We start from the raw sequence: 21,414 nt of genomic DNA, 5'->3' as shown, positions 1-21,414 counted from the left end.
CACACACACACACACACACACACACACACACACACACACACACACACACACACACACACACACACACACACACACACACACACACACACACACACACAATCGCGAGCTTCCCCCAGACCAGTAATCCAAACGAAAATATCTTCCCTCCGTAGTATTTTGATCATTTGCTAATAATCAATCAGATCGATTAATTCCAAAGAAGAGAAAACGTTGAAGGCCTTTTTCTCAAAATGATGACTCGGTGATAGTCATTATATAATGTGACATATTTCGCTTAATATTTGGAGTACAACAACATATTTGGAGTACAACAACAATCCTGATTTCATGAGAAAGCTAGGAATCTCCTCTTTCCAACAGTGTATACAACTCAAAATGTGTCTTCGGGTCAATGCGACTGATTTCGATAGAGCAGGTCACATATAATGTGTTGGAGCGCTAGTCAATAGCAGCAGCAGCAGTGTTACATAGTGATGTCACTATGTTATGGAAGTAAATAAAGGAGTCCAATGGAAGCGTTTCAGGCAGGGGGGGAGTGGTGGTGAGAGAAACTCCCTCTGGAGGGATTTAGCATTTCAGACCATTGACATGCACAGAATTTATATGACAAACTACAGGAAAGCAAAAAGGGCCTCTTAAATCCTATCTATCTCAGCTAAAATAGTGTGCACACCCGTTTTTAATACTAGTTGGCATAAGGTTAGACTGAGTTGGACTAAGTCAGATGCAGCTTGATCTTGGCGAGTGGAAAACAAAAAATGACTCTTAATCTTTTGCCTCTGATTAAGTTGCTTCCTGTTTCATAATTGAAATTAATGACGCTAAATTAGTTCAGTACAGGCAGCCATGACACTTTTCACAGCAATGCAGTTTTAATCATGCTGGTGAACCTAAGTGCTCTGCTTACTTTCTTTGCTGCCAGCTCACCTCACTTTCTGCATTTATCATTTCAAAGCCCCACCTCCACACAAGCATCATCCTGAAAGCTCTGAGCATAAGCCTTTCTATATGCGGAGTTATTACCGTCAGATCCTAGACGAGGTCAGACTCCTTCTCATTATAGGAGCACATGAAAATTGGTTGGTGGTACCACAGGTGTTGTCGAGCCTCACCACTCCAATTTGTTTGTTTGTAGCCTTTATTTAACCAGGTGAAAGCCCCTTGAGATCAAAAGATCTTTTTTTCAAGGGTGACCTGCAGGACATTAGTTACACATGTAACATAAAAACAACAGAACATCTACATGTCTATCTTGTCTATGTTTTAAAAGATGAACAAGATCTGTTTAAATGAATGGAAATAGCTTTTGTGATGAGGTCTAATCTTCTAGGTTTCAATTATCTTTATCTTATCCTAGCTTTACATTTTCACTGATACAAGAAGGCCTCTAAATGATACCTGACCGCCATGTGTGTGAGGTGTTTTCAGGCACATAGTTGGAGATCACAACTTTTGTTTCTCTGTGTCTCATGTGAACAGTCCACAAAGTTCCAAGAGTGTCGACTGCAGTTGTGATGTTCTTGTCATTTATTTGCCACGTCCCTGCTGTGTAGGGACAATGTGGCTCAAGGGGTAAATGGTTGTCTACCAATCAGAGGGCCAAAGGGTCAATGGTTTGATCATTAGTCCCAGAAACCAACATGTCAAAGTGTCCTTATAATTAAGATAGCATATCCCCAGTTGCTTCCATAGGCAAGTCTACAGTATTAAGTCAATTTGGATAAAAGAGTCAGTTTAAAGAGGACATATTATGCAAATGTCCAGGTTCATATTTGTATTTAGTGCCTTTACTGTGACATGTCTGCATGCTTGAATGTTCAAAAAAATCGTTATTGTTCTCATACTGCCTGTGCTTCAGCACCTCTTTTCACCTGAAACTAGAGCCCAGTCTGTTCTGATTGGTTAGATGGCCGGCTCTGTTGTGATTGATCAACCCCTTAGCCTATCATGTACAATGTGTTGGATATGTTGGACTTTTACATATGATGTCATTATGTTATGGAAGTAAACAAAGGAGTCCAATGGAGGAGTTTCAGGCAGGGGGGGAGTGTGTGGGAGAGAAACTCCCTCTGGAGAGAACTTTGGTACCAGCTTTAATTGGATAGAGCTCGCTTTTCTTTTGTAAAACTTGCCCCCACTTGACATTAAGGGCGATACAGTCGAAGAGTATTATTTTAAGAAATAACCAAAAATGGGTAAGAAGAGAAGCCAGGTGAGGAATACAAAAAGAAAAGTATTCGGTTAGTAGAGAAAACAGTTGAGACAACAGCAAACAATAATGGAAGTATAGAGGACAGGAATGGAGGTCAGGAAGAGAAGGGGCGGAATGCAGGAGGAGAACTGTCATGATGGTTGTTGGCCATGAATCAAAGCAGCGACAGGAAGCCTTTGAGCCAAAAGAGCAGCGCAGAGAGTGTTTATGTGGTAGTGCTGTCACACGTTGGGGTAGGTGTGTCTGAGGCCTGAGAAGACCCAGATTGCTTTGAAAAGGCCGACTCCTTCGGCACTTTGTTCTTCCAACAAAATGATGGTAATAGTCTTCCTAACACACAGCATACACTCAACAGGCGCTTGCTGTGATGTGTGTCTCCATGGAAACGGCAATAACTTAGTGCTGGTTTATGTATAATGACAGTGAGCATTGCACTTGAGGGGGGGGGGAGGAGAGTGACGCACGGCAGACCTTTGAAAGGAGAGGAATGCCTGGTGAGACTTTAAATGTCGTAGACGTAGATGATATTCGAAAACAAGCTTTGTGGCTCTTGTAATATGGTTGTCAGCCTTCCCTGGAGTACAAACTAAATCCATTCATTCATGAAATTAATATCCTTTAATAATTACAAATAAATTTATCTATTTTTGCTACTTTGCATTTAACTTGTGAAAAAACAGTACTACAGCCAGATAAATGTCAGTGTTTACAAGAAGCTTACCTAAATCACCAGGATTTCAAGAGAAATACTGACTTGTTTTTTTGTTTAACGTACATTTATATTTTGTTGAAGTATCAGGAAATTAGTGTTGAGGTTGGGTCTAAGAATTCCAAAATGTAACACTTATAGAAAGTATAGAAGAAAAGTAAAAGAGGACACAGAATTTGCAGATAACTGCTGTTAAGCTGAAACACAATTAAAGGGGGCCTATTGTGCCTTTAGGGGTTTTCCCTTTCCTGTAGTCTGTTCTATAGGTTTTTGTGCATGTAAATGGTCTGCAAAGGCTAAAATCCCTGTGTTCCCTCCAGAGGGAGTTTCTCTCCCACACAACCCCCCCTCTGGACATCTCTAAACGGTTGAAAAATCACACCAGATCTAACCAATCAGAGCAGACTGCGCTCTGGTTTCAGACAGTGGGTGAAAAGAGGTGCTGCAGCACAGGCAGTAGCAGGAAAATTAAGAGCTTTTTTAACATTAAATGTCACATTAGAAAAGGCATAACAGAGCCCCTTTAACCTGTTACGCCCTGAGCTTGTTTTTCTGGTCCCAGGCTCGAAAATGACATTCCCAGAACAAATAACCATAAAGGCCCTGACACACCAAGCAGTCACCAGAGAACTCGCCGACGCCGACTGTTGCGTCGCCATGTTCTCCTGTGTCTTGGCCATGTGTCGCACTGGAACACACCGCAAAGACTTCAGCCGAGCACATACGAACTGCGCATTCGTGAGTGGCAATAACTCTCCTTACCAGCAGGCAGCGGTAGTGTGTATTCGTCATTCAAAAGAGGCAACAAACGAAAGACAGAGAAGAAGAACAGACTGTGTGATCTTAACAAACAACAAATAGCGTGTGCGTTCCATTTTCACTCTCGTCCATCGAAATCATGTTTCATACGGCACTGGAGCTATCAGCCATTGGAGTGTTGCTTGTGGAAGACATTCTCAAGCAACCGTTTCGCTTCTCATGCACTGATTCGCTAGCTGAACAGCCAATCAGAGTGATTTATTTGGCCGACGCACAGCCATTATTTGGCATGAAAGGCCAAATAAGGTGTGTCACGGCCGACGGTGCGGAACACACCAAATTGAGTTTGGGCGACAGGGCACGCTTCGTCGTCCGACTAACGAAAACGGACGATTTCGGCCTGGTGTGTCAGGGCCTTAACTTCACTTCTAAAAGGGGTAAATTAATAATCTTTTTTCTCAAAGCAATGATAAACCTGTGAGTTGGATGTAACAAATGTCACTGTTTCACTGTTCTAGTGGTAAACACTTAAGAAAGAACATATCAAGCTATGTGCTGTATCAGAAACAATGCGCAGCGTGTTTTGGTAGTAATATGGTCTGTGTTTACATTAGCAAGCATCGCTAACACTCAGAGCTAACACTGTACTGGAGAGAGCATGTAACGTAATGTCCTTGTGATAAACCCTGCGAGAGAGAAACGTTTGAGCTCCATATGTTTCAAAAATAATGCTTGAAGTGGTTTGGAACATAATAAGGCATTTAATCACGGTAGCAAACTCTCTTAGCAGGGGAAAGCTGCGTGATGCTACAAAGGGGCGTGGCTAGCAGCAGCTGTTCATTTTAAAGCTACGGTCACAGAATCAGCCTTTTTGGAACAGGGCTGGAATAGAGGAGAATATAGGGGTATGAGGCATGGCTACAATGGGTGATCTTTTTGGTAAGCAAAAAACTTCACAGACATGTTTTGCGTAGGTATGGCCCTACAATACATGTTTAAAATATAGCATAATAGGTCCCCATCAATACATTTCTGTGAAACCTTTTCAAACATCACTTTAGTTGGTAACCTGAGGCTGCAGGTTTTTTTTGTTTGTTGACGAAACTGTGTCTCAGGGCTTCTTATCATTTAAAAACCTATTCATGTGTCATACCCGATTAGCGGGAAGAAACTCAGACGATATGAACCATTTTTACCGAAACAAAACACAAGTCTCACAAGAAGCGTCTAACTGAGCCTTGAGTGAAAAAATGCTAACACACTTAGCACAGAACTCTATGTATAAATACTAATGCTGTCAAAATGATCGCGTTAATGGCGGTAATTAATTTTTTGAATTAATTGCGTTAAAATATTTAACGCATTTAACGCATGTGCAGAATGGCCCGCCCCATACATCCCACCAGTGGCAGCGCCAGGGTATGGCTGGGGTAGGCTACACCCATACCAAGAAATGGCTTAGTCCCACCATGAAAAATTATGTTAAAGTAAGCAAAATAAAGTCCGCCAACTCGCGCGGAGTAAATTGCACAGACAGCAGTTAGTAAGATTTATTTCAGTAGCCACTTGTCTGGAAATACCGAAGACCAGAAACGGGTTTGAAAACTTGTCACGTAGTGATCGTCTTCTCAATAGAACATCTTTGATAATGTCTTCTGGCCAATCAGAATCAAGATAACGGCGTGGTGTTGTTGCAGGAAGTCCCGACGGAGAATACTTTTGCTGTAGTACAGGTAACACATAACTGGTACGCAGGTTATGTGCGTAATCTGAAATGCGTACCGTCACTTGTGTCACAAAGCGCATTTGCGTACCACAGAGTCGGTCTCCGTGTGCACAGACAGGGCTGCCTGCTGTTAACGTCGGTCTATACAACGGAATTGTGCCAAAACTACGCCAGCCGGCTGCGGAGGGAGACTCCCCCCCTTCACTGGAGAACTGCGCTAAAACAGCTGATCACAACGTTCACACTCTGTGGTCACGAAGTACTTCACTAGCCCCCCCCCCCCCCCGACTTTCCTGAAGTACTCCCCCGTTGATAGAAATCAACACGTAATGAATTAAGACCCCACGGTTTGATGATTGATAGGTGTGTGGGCTGTCTTTCATTTTGACACGCCGAAAAATGTTATAATAAACATACATACTGTATGTTAAATGGATATATCCGCCTTCTTTCATTTATCTTTCCATTCCCACATGGTCAAAAGTATAGTTTGTCAGAAAAAAAGAAAATATGGAAAAGTCATTGTGTACAATAGTATGTTGAAAATCAAAAGAAGAAACTCAATTCCTTACAAATTAATGAATATTTTACCCAGTTCTAAAGTTTTGCACCCATTAATGAAAACCCCATTCCTTACAAAGTACTTCATATTATACTCTTTGTTAAAAAAGGGCTATTAAAATAAACTGAATTCCTTACAAAGTACTTCATATTCTTCCAGTTGTTAAGTGTTGCATACATCAAAGTGTGTCTAAAAGTATCTTAGTAACACAAGAAAAGAGAAAAAAGCATTGATGTTAACAAAACTGGATTGTTCCACTGAAATAGCGTTAAAATCAAAAGTGCCTTTAAAGAAAATGTATTCAGACAAAGTTGAGTGTTTAAGGTTTTGCATACATAAAAAGTGTATCTTACAGTTCCTTTGTGAGGGAATTACATACAAATCTGCCGAGTGTCAGTAAAAAGTGTTACAATCACAAACTTGCCTTTTAGAGAAACAGTCTTTAAGAAAAAATCTAATCAGACAATGTACTTCATTATATAGTTTTAAGGTTTTGCATACCACAAAGTGTGTCTAAAAGTATCTTGGCAAGAGAAAAAAGCCCAAATCTGCCGAGGCCATTAAAAGAAACAGAATTCCTTACAAAGTACTTCATATTCTATCAGTTGTTAAGTGTTGCATACAGTACATCAAAGTGTATCTAAAAGTATCTTAGTAACACAAGAAAAGAGAAAAAAGCCTAAATCTGCCTAGGCCATTAAAAGAAACCAAATTCCTTACAAAGTACTTCATATTCTACCAGTTGAAAGCCAATCTGCCTAGTGTCAATAAATAAGTGTTAAAATCACAAAACGTTAAGAAAATAAAAGTGTTACACAGTGACTGACAATCTACCAGTTGTAAAGTTTTCAGACAACAAACTGTATCTAAAAGTATCTTAGTAACACAAGAAAAGAGAAAAAAGCCTTGATGTTAACAAAAACTGGATTGTTCCACTGAAATAGCGTTAAAATCAAAGTGCCTTTAAAGAAAATCTTAATGTCGTAGTCCATACAAGGTAATAGACGTAACGATTTGCACTGCTGCTTCTCTCCGCGTTTCATTTACAGTGATCGGTTTATCGTTCAATTCACATTGCCCAAGTAGATGTTTAGGGGTCTCTTGGAAGTAAACAAATGCATTTTTTATATCAGATAAATGCATTAACATCACATGCAAATTCTCTATCCTTTCACCCGCAACGATTATAATCTGCTTTGCTTCTTCTTCGGTTTCACCGTTATTAGCTCTGAATGTAATCCTTTCTGGGGCTTCTTGTGCTTCTTGTGGTCTGTTGAATACCTGGCGTAGGATTTGTTTAGCTGTAAGGACAGGTACCATATAATTGTCTTCAAAAGCTTTGTCTATGTCGTCACACGTTTTGGCATATCCTTCGATGTAATGACAACCGATACTAGAATAGAGATCCTTCAACAGTCTTTTAATGCATGTTCTGGCACTGTTGCCAAATTGGGCAATTCCATAGTATCGCGCTTTTTCTCTCATTATATTGAAGCAAAGCTCTGCCATTGCTTTTGGTATTTGTTCAACACATTCGCAGCAGTCGGTTAGCGGTAGATGATCTATAAGATTATTATGATCCGGTAATGGCTCTACAACACCATCCTCTATAGTTAGTTGACATTTCTTCACTTTGTTCCTTTTTCTTTTCACCTTCCTTCTTTTTGTCTTTTTCGTTTTCCGTCCTTTTGCCCCTTTTCTTTTCATTCGCATTCTGCGTTTGCTTTTCATTTTTCTTCTCCTTTTCATTTTTCTTTTTCTTCGGTTTTCTTTACTTTTGCTTTTCTTTTCTGCTAATTGTCGTTTGCGATCTTGGCGAGTGGTATGAGATATATTGTTTCTATAAAGGTTATCTATAATACCATCTTTTAAAGAAAGATATTCTTCATATGTCATGTTATCATAGTCCTCTTTTGTCCTAAAGACCTTACATGGATATGATATAGAGGAGAGCTCTTCTTTGGGAACATCCTCCCCCCTACTTTGTAACATCCAGTCATTAAGCCCATATCCGTTATCCTGGTGATAATAAGGGTAGGCTACATCAGACTTGGTTTTTCTCAGATCCATGGCTAGTTTTCAACGGTCGTCTTAGTGGGGTCTTTCGTTTTAGATGATTTGCTGAGTGGGGTGGGACTTATTTCGTTGAGTGGGGAGAGTCATCTGTAGAATTGAGAGTTTTTTTCACCAGTATAATGTCCCTCGCTGTTTGACTCTTTTTAAAAAGTAATTTTTCATCTATCATTTTCAACCAAGCAGCAAGAGGCAGGGGGTGTGAGGGGACGGGGTTGGGGTGCGAGACAGTCTCACGCACAACTTCAAAGAGACTGTCTAAATCAACATATAGATTATCATCCAAGGCTTATAACATGCCGGTGCTAAATATCACATCGGCATGTTATAACACCTCAACCCTCACATCAAAGGACAGACATAAGAGGCTAATTAGATTAGACAACAAAGGCTCTACTGCCAGGGTGCATCAAAGGACAGACATCTAAGGCTAATTAGATTAGACAACAAAAGGCTGTACTACACGGGGACATATCGCACCTACACGCTATAACACATCATCCCTCACATGGGGGGTGTGACAGGAAGGGGCGGGAGGCAGGGGTGTGAGGGGACAGGATGCGAGACAGTCTCACGCACAACTTCAAAGAGACTGCCTTAATTAACACCTAGATTAACATCAGAGGCTTATAACATGCCGGTGCAATATCACACCTGCATGTTATAACACCTCAACCCTCACATCAAAGGATTAGACAACAAAGGCGCTACTACAGGGGGGCATTTCACACCTACGTGTGATGACACCTCGAACAAAGGGAGGCGAGACTTAGCGCATTAGCATAATTGGGGGCGGGTCCACCTGTCACTTTTTATGCATACTAATATGATTGAAGTGGTATGAATATAACTACTACCCTGCATATGTGGTGAGATTTAAGGCAAAATTCAAGGAAGACCTAGCCTCCCGCCAAGAACACACCAACAATGCATGGCTCAAGACTACGACGGCACTGGATCCACATTTTAAAGACTTAAAGAGCCTGCCCAAGACAGACAGAGAAGCGGTGTAGACCACACTTGGAGGCATGCTGCGTTCACCACCCAGAATATCTCCACACACTGAAGATGGGCCACCCAAGAAGAAAATGAACATTCTTCTGCAGGTGGGCTCAGATTCAGAATCTGAGGAAGAGGTACAGCCTGACAGAGCCATACACAGGTACAGAGCAGAGCCCACCACTAGTATGGAGGACTGTCCCTTGCAGTGGTGGTAATCTCATGCAGGAGCCCATGACAAGCTGGCCCCACTGGCTCGCAAATATCTAGCCACTCCTGCATCCACAGTTCCATGTGAAAGACTCTTCTCAGTTGCAGGTCACATTGTGCAAAAGAAGCGGTCAGCTTTACTCTCAGAAAATGTGGACAAGTTGGTTTGCCTCAGCAACTGGCTAAAGGATGAATAGAGAAGTAATTGTGTAGGCCATGTTGTGTTGGCCATGTTCTTTTGGTTTTGATATAAAAAAAAAAAAAGAATGTTCTTAACAACACCATCCTATTTTGTTTAGAGCAGTGGTTTTCAACCCTTTTCATATCAAGGTCCATTATTTGTTCTGCATTTGAGCCACGGACCACCATTTGATGAGATTTAGATTCTTAGACCCAAGACTTAGAATATTTTGTTATCGTTGGATACGATTTTGTCCACAATTCCATGCTGTATTGATGGATTGGTTATAATAAACATATATACATACTGTATGTTAAATGGATATACCCGCCTTCTTTCATTTATCTTTCCATTCCCACAACAATATACATAAAGATAATAATTAAATAATTAATTTGTAAACTGTGATTAATCTGATTAAAATTTGTAATCGTTTGACAGCCCTAATAAATACCCTTATTACATAGCGGATCTGCACAAGCAAGATATCGATTAGCAAACTGAGATTCCACAGATTCTAGAGGTATATCACTGAGCGATCAGAACTCGCGACAGGGGAAGCAAACACAGACATCACAACACGGAGTTTTACGGAGCAAACACGGCCAATTTGTCTTACCTTTTGCTGTTTCTGATCAAAAGTTGTGTTCAATGGCATCAAAACAATAACAACGCTGCTGAAGGTTAATCCAATGTGTCTGTGTCACTTTGAAATGATTACTGATAATCCATCTTCATATTTACTAGTTTGAGCTAGTTTGAGCCTAGGTTTCAGTTTTCAGAGAGCGTAACATAGCTTTCGACTGCGTGCACGTTACCCTGTGTGTATGTGGAACCTCCCCTTTGATTATATTGGCTCTAACGGTTCAAAAGAGATGTCAATCACCAAAATCGACCAATGGGTTCCAGAGAAACGGCTCATACAACCAAATCCACCCAAATTACCCCAAAGGTGGGGTTTTCTTTTTCTAAATCTCTCTAAAAAGGTCAAATGTCGCTTGTTTTGCATCTATCTTGATACAGGGTACTTATTATATGTTATAGTTTGGATTCCTAAAGCTTTTAGTCTACTATCCCATCATTCAAGGGTGGTTTTCACTATAAGTAATGTTTTGTTTTTGGACGGACACTATAATTTACATTTTTTTACTATATTCAATCTGGATTTACTTTAAACAAATTATATATTGATTCTGACTTCTCTACATCCAACTCACAGGTTTATCATTGCTTTGAGAAAAAAGATTATTAATTTACCCCTTTTAGAAGTGAAGTTATGGTCATTTGTTCTGGGAATGTCATTTTCGAGCCTGAGACCTGAAAAACAGGCTCAGGGATTAACAGGTAAAGCAAAAAGATAAGACTGTATTTTTCATTCCTTCGAGCTGCAGACAAAAGCTCTTTTGTGATTAGACTTAATATTGTATTGATACTCAGATTATTTTTTATCGGGGGTGATGGAGTTGTGGGGATTCTCTATCACCATTCCAGAGAGGTATTATCTTGAATTACTGTATCATATATATTTATATTAGCTTGTTAGGAAGACAAGTTGTTGATGAGGTGTCATGAGTATACATTAATGATCTCAAAATGTCGAATTTTAATGGGTGTGTGTCCCCAATGGAAGCGAATAATGACCATCTGAATCTTATTAGACAACTGAATAACCAATTACTTTTATATATTTTTTCAAAGTCATTAAAATCATAGCAGTTAATTATTTTGTATGTAATGATTTTGTCTCAGTACACTTGTGCATTTAGAAAAAATCCAGGTACACTATTTGTAGAGGAAACTTCTGTGTAGCTATGCAGTGGGAGTCACCGACTCAGGAAGGAGACACGGTAGGAGCAGTAGCTTTGATGTCAAACACATGGTGGTTTATTTGGAGTTAACGGCCGGAGGATTCACATCACAAGTCCAAGAGTCAGAGGTTCTGACTTCACGGTAGAGTTGCCACGTCAATTCTGGAGAGCCTCTCTCTTGCCAGCCCATCTAACTGGTTTCGCAGAGAGTAAACAACATATTTGAGAAGATAGCCTAAACAGTGTGGGAACACTGAGCTACTTGCGTCGGACACTTATGACCTCGAAGATTTCACCTTGGAGTCCACAAATACAGAGAAGGAAGTGTCCCAGTGTACCCACAACACAGACCATCTGTGACCCAGTATTGACCGGTCACAGAATGGGAACAATAACATTATTGGCTAAGCAGCCTGTGTCCTTAAAGGAGGTAAACAGACATCAAGGTTTGTCCTGTATGTCACATCTTGGCGTCTATGACAATTATTTCCATAACACTATTAATAATCTTTTTTTAGAAATATACAGATATAAATTCAACATACTGTACCCTATAATTTGAAGCTTATTTCAATTTCATTAAGCCTCAAATTGAGTATGTGTGTCCCCAATGGATGCAAATAATAACCATCTGAATTGTATAAGGCAACTGAATAACCAATTACTATTACAGTCATTAAAATCATAGCTGTGAATGATTTTTGCTTAAATGATGTATAATGATGTAGTCTCAGTACACTTCTGCAATTTATAAAAAGTTGTTACCAGTATATTATTTGTGTAGTTTTCACAAATATACAGATACGTATTAATTCCAAATACCTTAACATTATAAGCTTAATTCAATTTCAATAAGCTCAATTCCCATGTTAAAGTTCATTCAGGTCTAAAAATGTGACTCAAATTAGCTCACTTAAAGTGCACTTATCATGCTATTTTTAGGCAATAGCATAGGTCTCAGATATATAGAAATATATAAAAAACATGTCTATGAAGTGTTTTGCACAAAATACCAAACAGATCACCCATCCTAGCCATGCCTCATATCCCTCTATTTCACTTCCTGTTTCAAAAGTGCTGATTTTGGGTATAAAACTTTAATAAAATAAAACATTGATACAAAATACAAAAAGGAGGGGGCTGAGCTCATGCGGGACCCGGCAGCTACTGTCTAAACTAAATGCTGCCGTGATGAAAACGCCATATCATGGATTATCAAGGGTTATCTCTGAAACAGTATGGAGCTCAAAGGCTTTCTCTCTTGCCAGTTATACCACAAGGTGAGTTCCTTTTTATATCCTGCTTCTTCACACCATGGATGTATAATAAGAACTGGAGACAGCGTGGAAGGTGGGGCCTCATTCATTCCTATGAGAGCTGCTCATTGGCGCATGATGACAAAATGGCCCAACTTTTGAGAGAGTGAAACGTCACAGATTACCCAGCATGCCTGATAAGCAGTGTTGGGTGTAACGCGTTACAAAAGTAACGGAGTTACAGTAATATATTACTTTTTGCTGTAACGAAGTAATATAACGCATTACTAATGAAATGTGGGTAATATATTACCCGTTACAATGCCCAGTAACGCAGTTACAACACATTTTAACCCGAAATTAAATGGTGTTTTGTTTTTTAAGAATGTACTAACATAGCGAGACATTCCGACACCCGAGACAAATTGTGCGGGTAGATTAGTAAACCTGGTGTGTTTACCCTTCAGGCTTCGCGTCGGGATCTTCGGGGCAGTTGAATGTTATGCAACCATTCAAAAAAGAGAACGGAGCGAAAAATACAAACAATACATTGTGTGCATCATTTCCAAAGTGCTTCCACAGCAGTGACACACATCTGATCTGTGGATAATCATTTATACGAAAATGGTTAAAGCAACCATCACTAAACGCCAGCAACACTGCATCTACTGCAGACAGTAGCAACAGGTCAGATGGGGACATCACGTTACCCTCGTTGTGGACACTAGCTTACTCCCGCCTGAGTCGCCGCCCTCGCCCCCGGAGCAGCAGTCTTCGTCTCCCCAAACTACACCGCCCCTCTGCGGCCCGCAGGTGCCAGGATACCACGGCAAAACAGAGCCTGCCCAGGTATATCTAAACAATTACCCGCCTGTACAGTGGGGTTAGTTAGGCGGTCATTTTGCAGCTCGTGGTATAAAAATAGACAATGGCTAGAATATTCATGTGAAAATAGTGCCATATTCTGCCATGCCTGTAGAAATGTTGGGTCAAAAATAATGCATACAATAGCACAGATGCCTTCACCACGAATGGCTACAAAAAGATCTCATATCCAAAGCTTATCAACAAGCTGATGTTGCAGCTGAAATGTTCTCCAGGTCACAAAGTCAACCTCACATGATGATGTGATACCAGTTTTCAAGCACAGTAAATATTCTTCTCCCAGAGTATATGATGGGACCAAGGTGATGTTTAGTACATGGTTTTAATAATACTTTTGCTTTTCAATGTTTGCCATTTCAAACCATGAGCTGGTTCAAATCATATGTAACTTGATTTACAATATGTTCTCATTTGTTTTATCAGTACAGTTTTGAAGCTTTTGTGCTTTTCTTTGCCATAGTCCACTTTGGACTATATGAGATATTTCAGGATTGCACTTTTAACTCACTTGAAATGTTCTCACTTGCTTGGTTTCAAAACAGCAAATGCCATAATCTGTTCATTGGGGACCATCAATGCTATTTTTCATTGCTGTTGCCGGCCACTATTGCTCATGTAAACCTACTACTGCTGCACCCCCTGTAATCTCAGAGGCACCCCGAGTCATTTTGTTCTGGAACCGGGCCTGTACATGGCCATATACTAAACTACAGAGCCCATTCCGTGTCCTGTTATTGTTTACTTCCTGTCTGCCTTCTTCTGGTGATTTATCTGACGTCCAGCGCTCCGTCTTTTAACCTCTTTTCCTTTCTCTTTCTTGATCCTCCTTAGCAACCTTCATTATAGTCCTTGACAGTGGTCTGTACTGTATTAACAACATGTCAGTGTCACATGTTAAGAATTTACAATCAGAATCGAGTATTCAACTAAGCCGTGTTGAATACCGTTTTAGCATTTAAAATACCTAGCCATTCTTTTGCGGTTATTTTGGTGAAAGTAACTCAAAAGTAACTCAAAAGTAGTGTAACTCATTACATTTCAGAGACAGTAATATTGTAATGTAACTTATTACTTTCAAAAGACAGTAATAAGTAATATGTAATATTACATTTTGGAAGTAACTTGCCCAACACTGCTGATAAGTACCCGTATGTGTGCTCATAGAGCATGCGCAACTTTAACCACGCCCCCCAAAAGGCTCGTTCACATCAAGCACGTCAATTTGCGTACACGTAACAGCACCGCGCGTTCTGGATTGTTATGATGGATTTGATATTAACGAATAACGAGGCGGCAGTTAGCAGCTAGCAGCTAGCGGCTGGCTTCCTCGGGCGATATCATATGGTATAGCTAATTAATCTGGGTCAAAACGTGTTGTGCCCACATGCAAAGGTTTAAAACTTTGGCTTATCCCTGCGTGGTATTATAGTAATAGCAAACAGCAACGTTCAACTCCTTTAATGGTATATTGCAAGTGCAATAAGAAGCTACAGGGACGTTAATCTACGTCGGTAATATTAACTTTATTTAATACAAGATTTACATCATACAGCCCATGCAGTATAATATTTTACAAATTATGAATTACAGCAAACATGTGCAATATATCCATTATTACAGCTCCGTGGGCTGGCAGTAAGGCGATATGGGTTCATTCTTATTGTGCATCCATGGGTAAAGAGAAACTCATGTAGTACTGAACACGTCACATCACATGAACGTGCCGGGCGGCGCGGTCCCGTGGGTTAGATGCGCGTTCATAATGCAGAGGGAAATAACTCTCAGAATAACGTTATTAGCACATTATTACAACTTGAGGAACGAATATTTTTAATAAGGGCTATACAAGTGTTCATACTGGGTAGTTTATTTAGTTTAAAAAAAATTATCCAACGATTTACAGACCACTCTTTCCCCATGTAAGTCAATGGGAAAAAGTGTTTCCGGGCCTGGCAACCAAACGGAAGTGTAGTATCGCCGTTTGGCCACCACAAATATTTTCATCTGAGTCCGGCGCACTTCCTGGGGGCTTGCTTCACACACATGCTCTCCAGTACAGGTTAGCTCTGAGTGTTAGCGATGCTAATGTAAACACCGACCATATTACGTCCAACACAGTCGGGCAGTGTTTCTGATAGCAACTTCCTGATAGGGCCGTGGGTCCACATTTCCGATATTACGTCATATCGCACGCAAATCTGGTTCAGCTCCGTTGTACCCCCCGTTTTACAGATTTGGGTACGGAGGAAAAGGGTTTTATTTTATGACCAGGGACACATATTTATGTATAAAATACATCAAAAAGTCAATTTTGCATGATAGGTCCCCTTTAAATTCAAATAGTAGCATTCAAGCCTTGACTAATTGTTTAATTGTTTCCAATGGTTCTCCAACAGAAGGCTAATGCTTAATTTGGAACATAATTGCCATCATGCTCACAAGTTGCTCTCCATTTTGCAGGTAATGAGCCGTCACCGCTGGGCACAGTGGAGAGCTACAACCCTGTGAAGCGGCGCTGGGAGTATGTGGCGCCAATGCCGACCGCACGCTGCTCCTCCGCCCTCCTGCAGATACCCAGCATGATGTTCGTCATCGGCGGAGTCTCCCAGGGACCCAGTAATGCAGTGGAAGCCCTCTGCTTACCGGAAACAGTGTGACACTAGCGCTCATGCTAACACACGCAGGAAAACATCATTTGTATTCATGTGTGTGCAACAGAAACACATCAATTGGATCCAAAACATCGGGCTAAGATACATTTCTACCCTTATGTCAAACTGATGGATTCCTCTCATAGACTGGGAGGCAAGTTTTTGATATTTAACAAGCATTTTGAGGCAGATTGTGCTGGACGATGAATTCAAGATGAAGGACGTTCAGGCCGGCTGCTATAACTGCCAGGGACAGAAAACTGACAGCTTTTCTACATTGGCTAAAAGCAGAGGAAGAACAAAAAGAAAAAGAAAAAAACCGACACACACATATGGTGTATGGAGAAACAACACGCCTTTGAACTGTTAAGCATTTTTCAGAATTAAAGCAGGGTACTTTTCTGGATATTTAAGGAAGATAGGGCCATATCTGTATGTATTTGCTCCCCTGCTGCTGCGACAGCCAGATCGGACACTTTTCTATGACTTCAGACACAACAGTTGTATTTTAGAAGGTGGTGTTCTGTGAAAGTAAACGTATTTTCTTTTTGTTGCAGTGTTTTATATGTGTGGAAGTTGGCACTGCTTGCAACAACATCAACAACAGCGGCCCCTAGATGCGTTCAGATCGCCGTTTTTGAGAACCAGTGATGCGTTGGCAGACTTTGACTACAGTCTTTGCGTTTCTTTTCTTTTCAAGTTTGCAGTTAAGCTGACTGTGGTTGATATTGTCAGCATCTGGCTTTGCACCCCATCTGTCCACCTCTGCTACAACATGAGTAATCAATCCCAATCCATCATCAAGGCTCAAACAGTCCTTCACACTGTAGCACAAGGATGCAGCTGCACGTGAAGGGAATGCAGAGTTAAACCTGCCGCACTGAAGCATCCACACAGATAAATAATAGCCTCAACATCCAGACATCTTATATTCCCCCTAAGTTTTATGATGGATAGTGGTACGATAGATTATTTTACTCAACTTGATATCAGCCACACAATGAGGAATCATTTTGAAGAGCTGATGATACCTTGGCAACATTTTTGAAGCAATTTGTCAGATTAGGTTTTAGCAAGCAGAATATTGAAAAAAAGGTCAAAAGTCTCAGGTCATGGATTTTTGTGATTTTGGGTTAGGGTTCCCGGGAGTATAGAACTGTTTTGGTCTGACCCTACTGTTGTGTTGGCCATCATGATCATAGTTCCCGCATATTTGCATAACCAATGTTGATAGTTTCTAGGATAGCCAACACATTTAGGTTAAAATGATTCTGAAAGGTTTGAAGCTTTCTCAGGAAGCGACGTGTGATTAAGAAAGACATGGACACATACCCAAAGAAACTTATTCTGTACAGTCCCATGTATTTAAAAAATCTTTCTGTCACAGAACAGCAGTATAGTGCCATCTCTCAAAAATAATCTAATCAGATTTTTGAAAGTAGCCACTTCTAGACTAATCCCTTTTCAGGACACGGTTTCGACATTCATGTTAAGGAAATGTAGGAATATGTATCATGTTATAGCTAAATTAGTGATCATGATATTGCAGAAAAGTACATGTTTTTACAACAAGAACTATTTCTTGTTGATGCGATAACTTTGTTGTAATGTCTTGAAAATATGTAGTTATATCGTGATTATCATCTTGTTAGGGTTGGGGTTAAACATGATACAGGTCAGTTTTATTTTTTCTGACATGGCAGCAATATGCTTCTTTAACCTACAAATGAATGGCAAATAAGTATGTTGTGGGACTGCTTGGAGAAGTCTCTTTGGTTGTGTTAACACATGATGTGCCATAACTGGGTTGACATTGGAATCCACTGTAACTGCTGTGAATCGAAGTTGACTACAGCTGCTACAAACCTTTCGGAGCCCCAGTCCAACAGTGAGTGAGCAACTGATCCCCAAAAGACAGACTTTTGTGAGGAATTCTGTTTGTTTGGGCTGAGGCGAGGATCTGTGGACAACAGTTAGAGATGAAAGATAATGGTGGGAGCTGCAGTGCAGTATTCTTTCTGAACGATTCAGTGAGTTGTGGACAGCAGACGCGGTGGGGCGGGAAACAAAGGAATTACCCAGTGGACTGTGTTACCTTGTGGCAAGCAGCCTCTGTTTGTCTTTCTTATGCTGCCATACAATAGCATTATCCAATTTCACTTGAAGAGACACTGTTCAGTTCCTCCATTCAGAACGTTAGGGTTAGGCTTAGCATTTAGTCCAAGAATCACAGACTTTCAATCAAATATTTTTCTTGGCACATTATAATGTAAAACTTGAAGTAAATGGCCCTAAGACTTAGTAAAGGTTCCATTTCAACCAAAGTGTTTGAAGCACTTGGTTGTTTTTGTTAATAGTTGTATCATTGGGCAATGGTTTTACCAGCTTCATTGCCCTTTTACTCCTTATTGCTGACTGGAAATTATTTTTGTCATGTATATATTTATTTGCCCATTTATTTGATGACCTAGTGATTAAAGGTAGGGTGTGCTTCAACATGATTTATGATAGTTACATTTAATAATAATAATAATAATAGATTTAATTTGTTAGCGCTTTTACAGGTGCTCAAAGACGCTTCACAGATATAGTGAAGGGAAAATAAAAGGAAGGAACAACAAATAAATATATAGTTAAAGTTAAAGTCAAATAATACAAAAACAATCACACATTAAAAGCCAGATTGAAGAGGTGAGTTTTTGTGAGTTTTTTGAAGGTGGTGAGGTCAGAGGTCATTTATAATAAGAAAGATAAAACAAAACGAAAACCGCATTGGATAGAGAGATAGGACTGGACAATGGTCTATGTTGCCACTCTAACACACACACACTAAGCTCCGGTACAGTACAGTCCTGCAGCAAAATTGCAGGGTCCATCATTTAAAGATGACATTCGTTGGCTTAATCCAAACCATTTAAAATGACTGAATGAATGTCACAGATGCGTGAGATTCCATGAATCCCCAGAAGGGACATATGGAGGAAAAACAGTTGAAGGTTTAAAAATAATACACATAGTTTCTCACACACAAATATGTTTGTGGTGCACACCCTGGCAGAACTTGTTACAGGAGTCAGACATGTAATACTGTGGAGAGCGCTGGAGCTGCCGGAGCTCAGATGAGATGCCAGTTGACAGTTGGTTATTTCTGGTGGGGCATTGTTTGTATTTAGTGTGTGAGGTAGAATCCACTCACATATGCCAGGCACATACCTGCAAGCCTGAGTGCAAGACTGCTGTCACCTTCTCCCACGGTTCCTTTTGGCAACACTCATAAAAGCTTGGAGAACACAAAGATAATTGTGTCTGTAAACAGCTCTGCTGGTTGGGAGCTGTGGCCCCCTTCCAACCATGAGCCTACTTGAATTAGCTGCAACTTTGCTAGAGTATGTGTGAGAGGATCATTTTATTTGTTGTCCTGGATGGGTCTCATGCAATTTATTTGCATATAAATTGCTCATGAAGAGTGTATTTCTAAAAAGTTATACAAAAAGAAGGATTTGGCTTTGTTTTTACGGGATTTTTTCATTGCCTTAATGGAGCCACAGAGGAATTTATTATATTTTTGAATATTAAAAGGAGAAAATTAACAAGGCTGAGTTGAAGCAACAAGGTTGTTAGCTTATAGTTCCTTTTTCACAAACAATACAGAGCCGGACAACTTTCTTTTGCAGTAGTGTTTCTGTTCCCCTGAAGAATGTAAGGCTACTATCTCCTTTAACTCTTTGATTTCCACTCGATCCTGAGGGGACTATCTTGCTTTTTAGCTGCTAAATGCTCACTGTGTCTATCTATGAAACAACATGAGAGAGAGAGTGAATGCTGTAAGACTCAAATGTGCTCTGTAGAGCTGAGGAGGACTGCAGAGTTTGGTGAAAAAACATTTTTAAGTGCTATTTTGATCTCTTTTTATCAAAACCATGTTAGTTGATTTGTATTGCCCGTTGCTCTAAGCTGAAAACACAACATCTGACATATAATAATTTCATGTGTGCAGCTGTGCTTCTGTGTCGACATTGTATTTGTGTGATTGTGACCGTATGTGAGGGCTTTGTTTTCATGCGTGTGCGTGGGTGCACATTCTTGTCACCCAGCCACACTCACCATCTATTATTGTGCGAGCTGTCTGGAGGATGTGAAATGTCTCCTTCCCAGTCCTTCTGTTTCTCTGGCTCTTCTAAACAGTTTACATGCCACACTGCAGTCCCCGAGGAATTCTGGAACAGTGCCAGAGTGAGCTCTCTCTGTGGGTGTCTGTTTTTACTTTTCCCTCTCTGACCCTGTCAGATTGTTTTCCAGAGAAGATGCTTCATAAATGTTCAAGTTCTCTTTCAATAGAGAAGATGTCTCATGAATCAGATTTTCTGGGTACTAATGTGACATGTGCTGTTTTACCCATTTGGAGTGAAATATCTCTTCAAATTCAGATAGAACGTTTTGGAACAAAAGAGAATATGCTTCAGTACAGGCTGTACCTTGAGCCAGTAGCAAATGATGCACAGGCATAAGGAAATGCACTCTTACATGTAGGGTGACCAGGTGTCGTACACAGCATTTTTATAATTGGTCCCGCAAAATTAGGAGATGTCCTGCGTTTGATTGACAGTTGCCCTTTTTAATACTCTTTTACTTCTAATACTACATCTAAGGCTTTTATCCCAACCCAGTCTCATGGCATTTCGTGTTCACCAACACGATTTTTAATCTATTGATTGGTGTTCACCAACACGATTTTTAATCTATTGATTCGTGTTCACCAACACGATTTTCCCCTTTTTTTCGTGTTGCACAGCACGATTTTAAAAGCAATGTATTTCTACTGGTAATGTGTTTCGTGCCTGCAGCACGTCTTTTTCTCCGGTCGGGTCGTGGAAGACAGTAAGCTGTGTGGTTCATAAAAACATGTTCTTACTCAATATCAGGCCACAATTATTGCTTTTATTTTAAATCGTATCATTTCGGACTTTTGTTGCCGTCTGTGAGGAAAATAAATGGGGCTCAGAGCCTCAGAATACTGAAATCTGTATTTTTAAATATTTTTTTCCTTCTAATTTGTTATTCTTTTCAAAATAACACACTGTTATTTACTCACCAATAACACACAATTATCCTTGCTTTTATTTATTGGTTTAATTCCATAATCTCGGGTTTTTTTGGCGTCCGTCAGGAACTGAATTTCAAAATAAAATAACCGGAAACAGACGTAGGCCTATAAGGGACATTTCGAGCATCATTGTGATTGTCAACATTTCTGAGTTTAAGATGGCCGAAGACACTACACTACCCATAATCCCCAGCTATCGTTTAGGACTACAGTCCCGTGATTAATCTTCAAGCTCTGGGATTGGATGTTGGAGTGGCAGTGCTCCAAGGTTACGCCGAG

At 40.2% G+C, this 21,414-nt stretch overlaps 1 protein-coding gene across 1 annotated transcript in view; it reads left to right on the top strand.

Moving 5' to 3' along the window:
- Positions 1-20,751, top strand: part of LOC117547688 (kelch domain-containing protein 8B-like) — a 339,181-nt gene extending 318,430 nt beyond the window's left edge. Inside the window, exon 6 of the mRNA XM_034218459.1 lies at positions 15,841-20,751. Within this exon, the coding sequence (XP_034074350.1) occupies positions 15,841-16,037 (197 nt within the window). The 3' untranslated portion in view covers positions 16,038-20,751. The remainder of the gene's footprint in view (positions 1-15,840) is intronic.
- The last annotated feature ends 663 nt before the right edge of the window (positions 20,752-21,414 follow it).

The sequence above is a fragment of the Gymnodraco acuticeps genome, unplaced genomic scaffold, assembly GCF_902827175.1.
Source record: "Gymnodraco acuticeps unplaced genomic scaffold, fGymAcu1.1, whole genome shotgun sequence".
In the NCBI taxonomy this organism is placed as follows: Eukaryota; Metazoa; Chordata; class Actinopteri; order Perciformes; family Bathydraconidae; genus Gymnodraco; species Gymnodraco acuticeps.
Note: the sequence above shows the minus strand (reverse complement) of the source record. Positions and strands in the feature narration are given on the sequence as shown.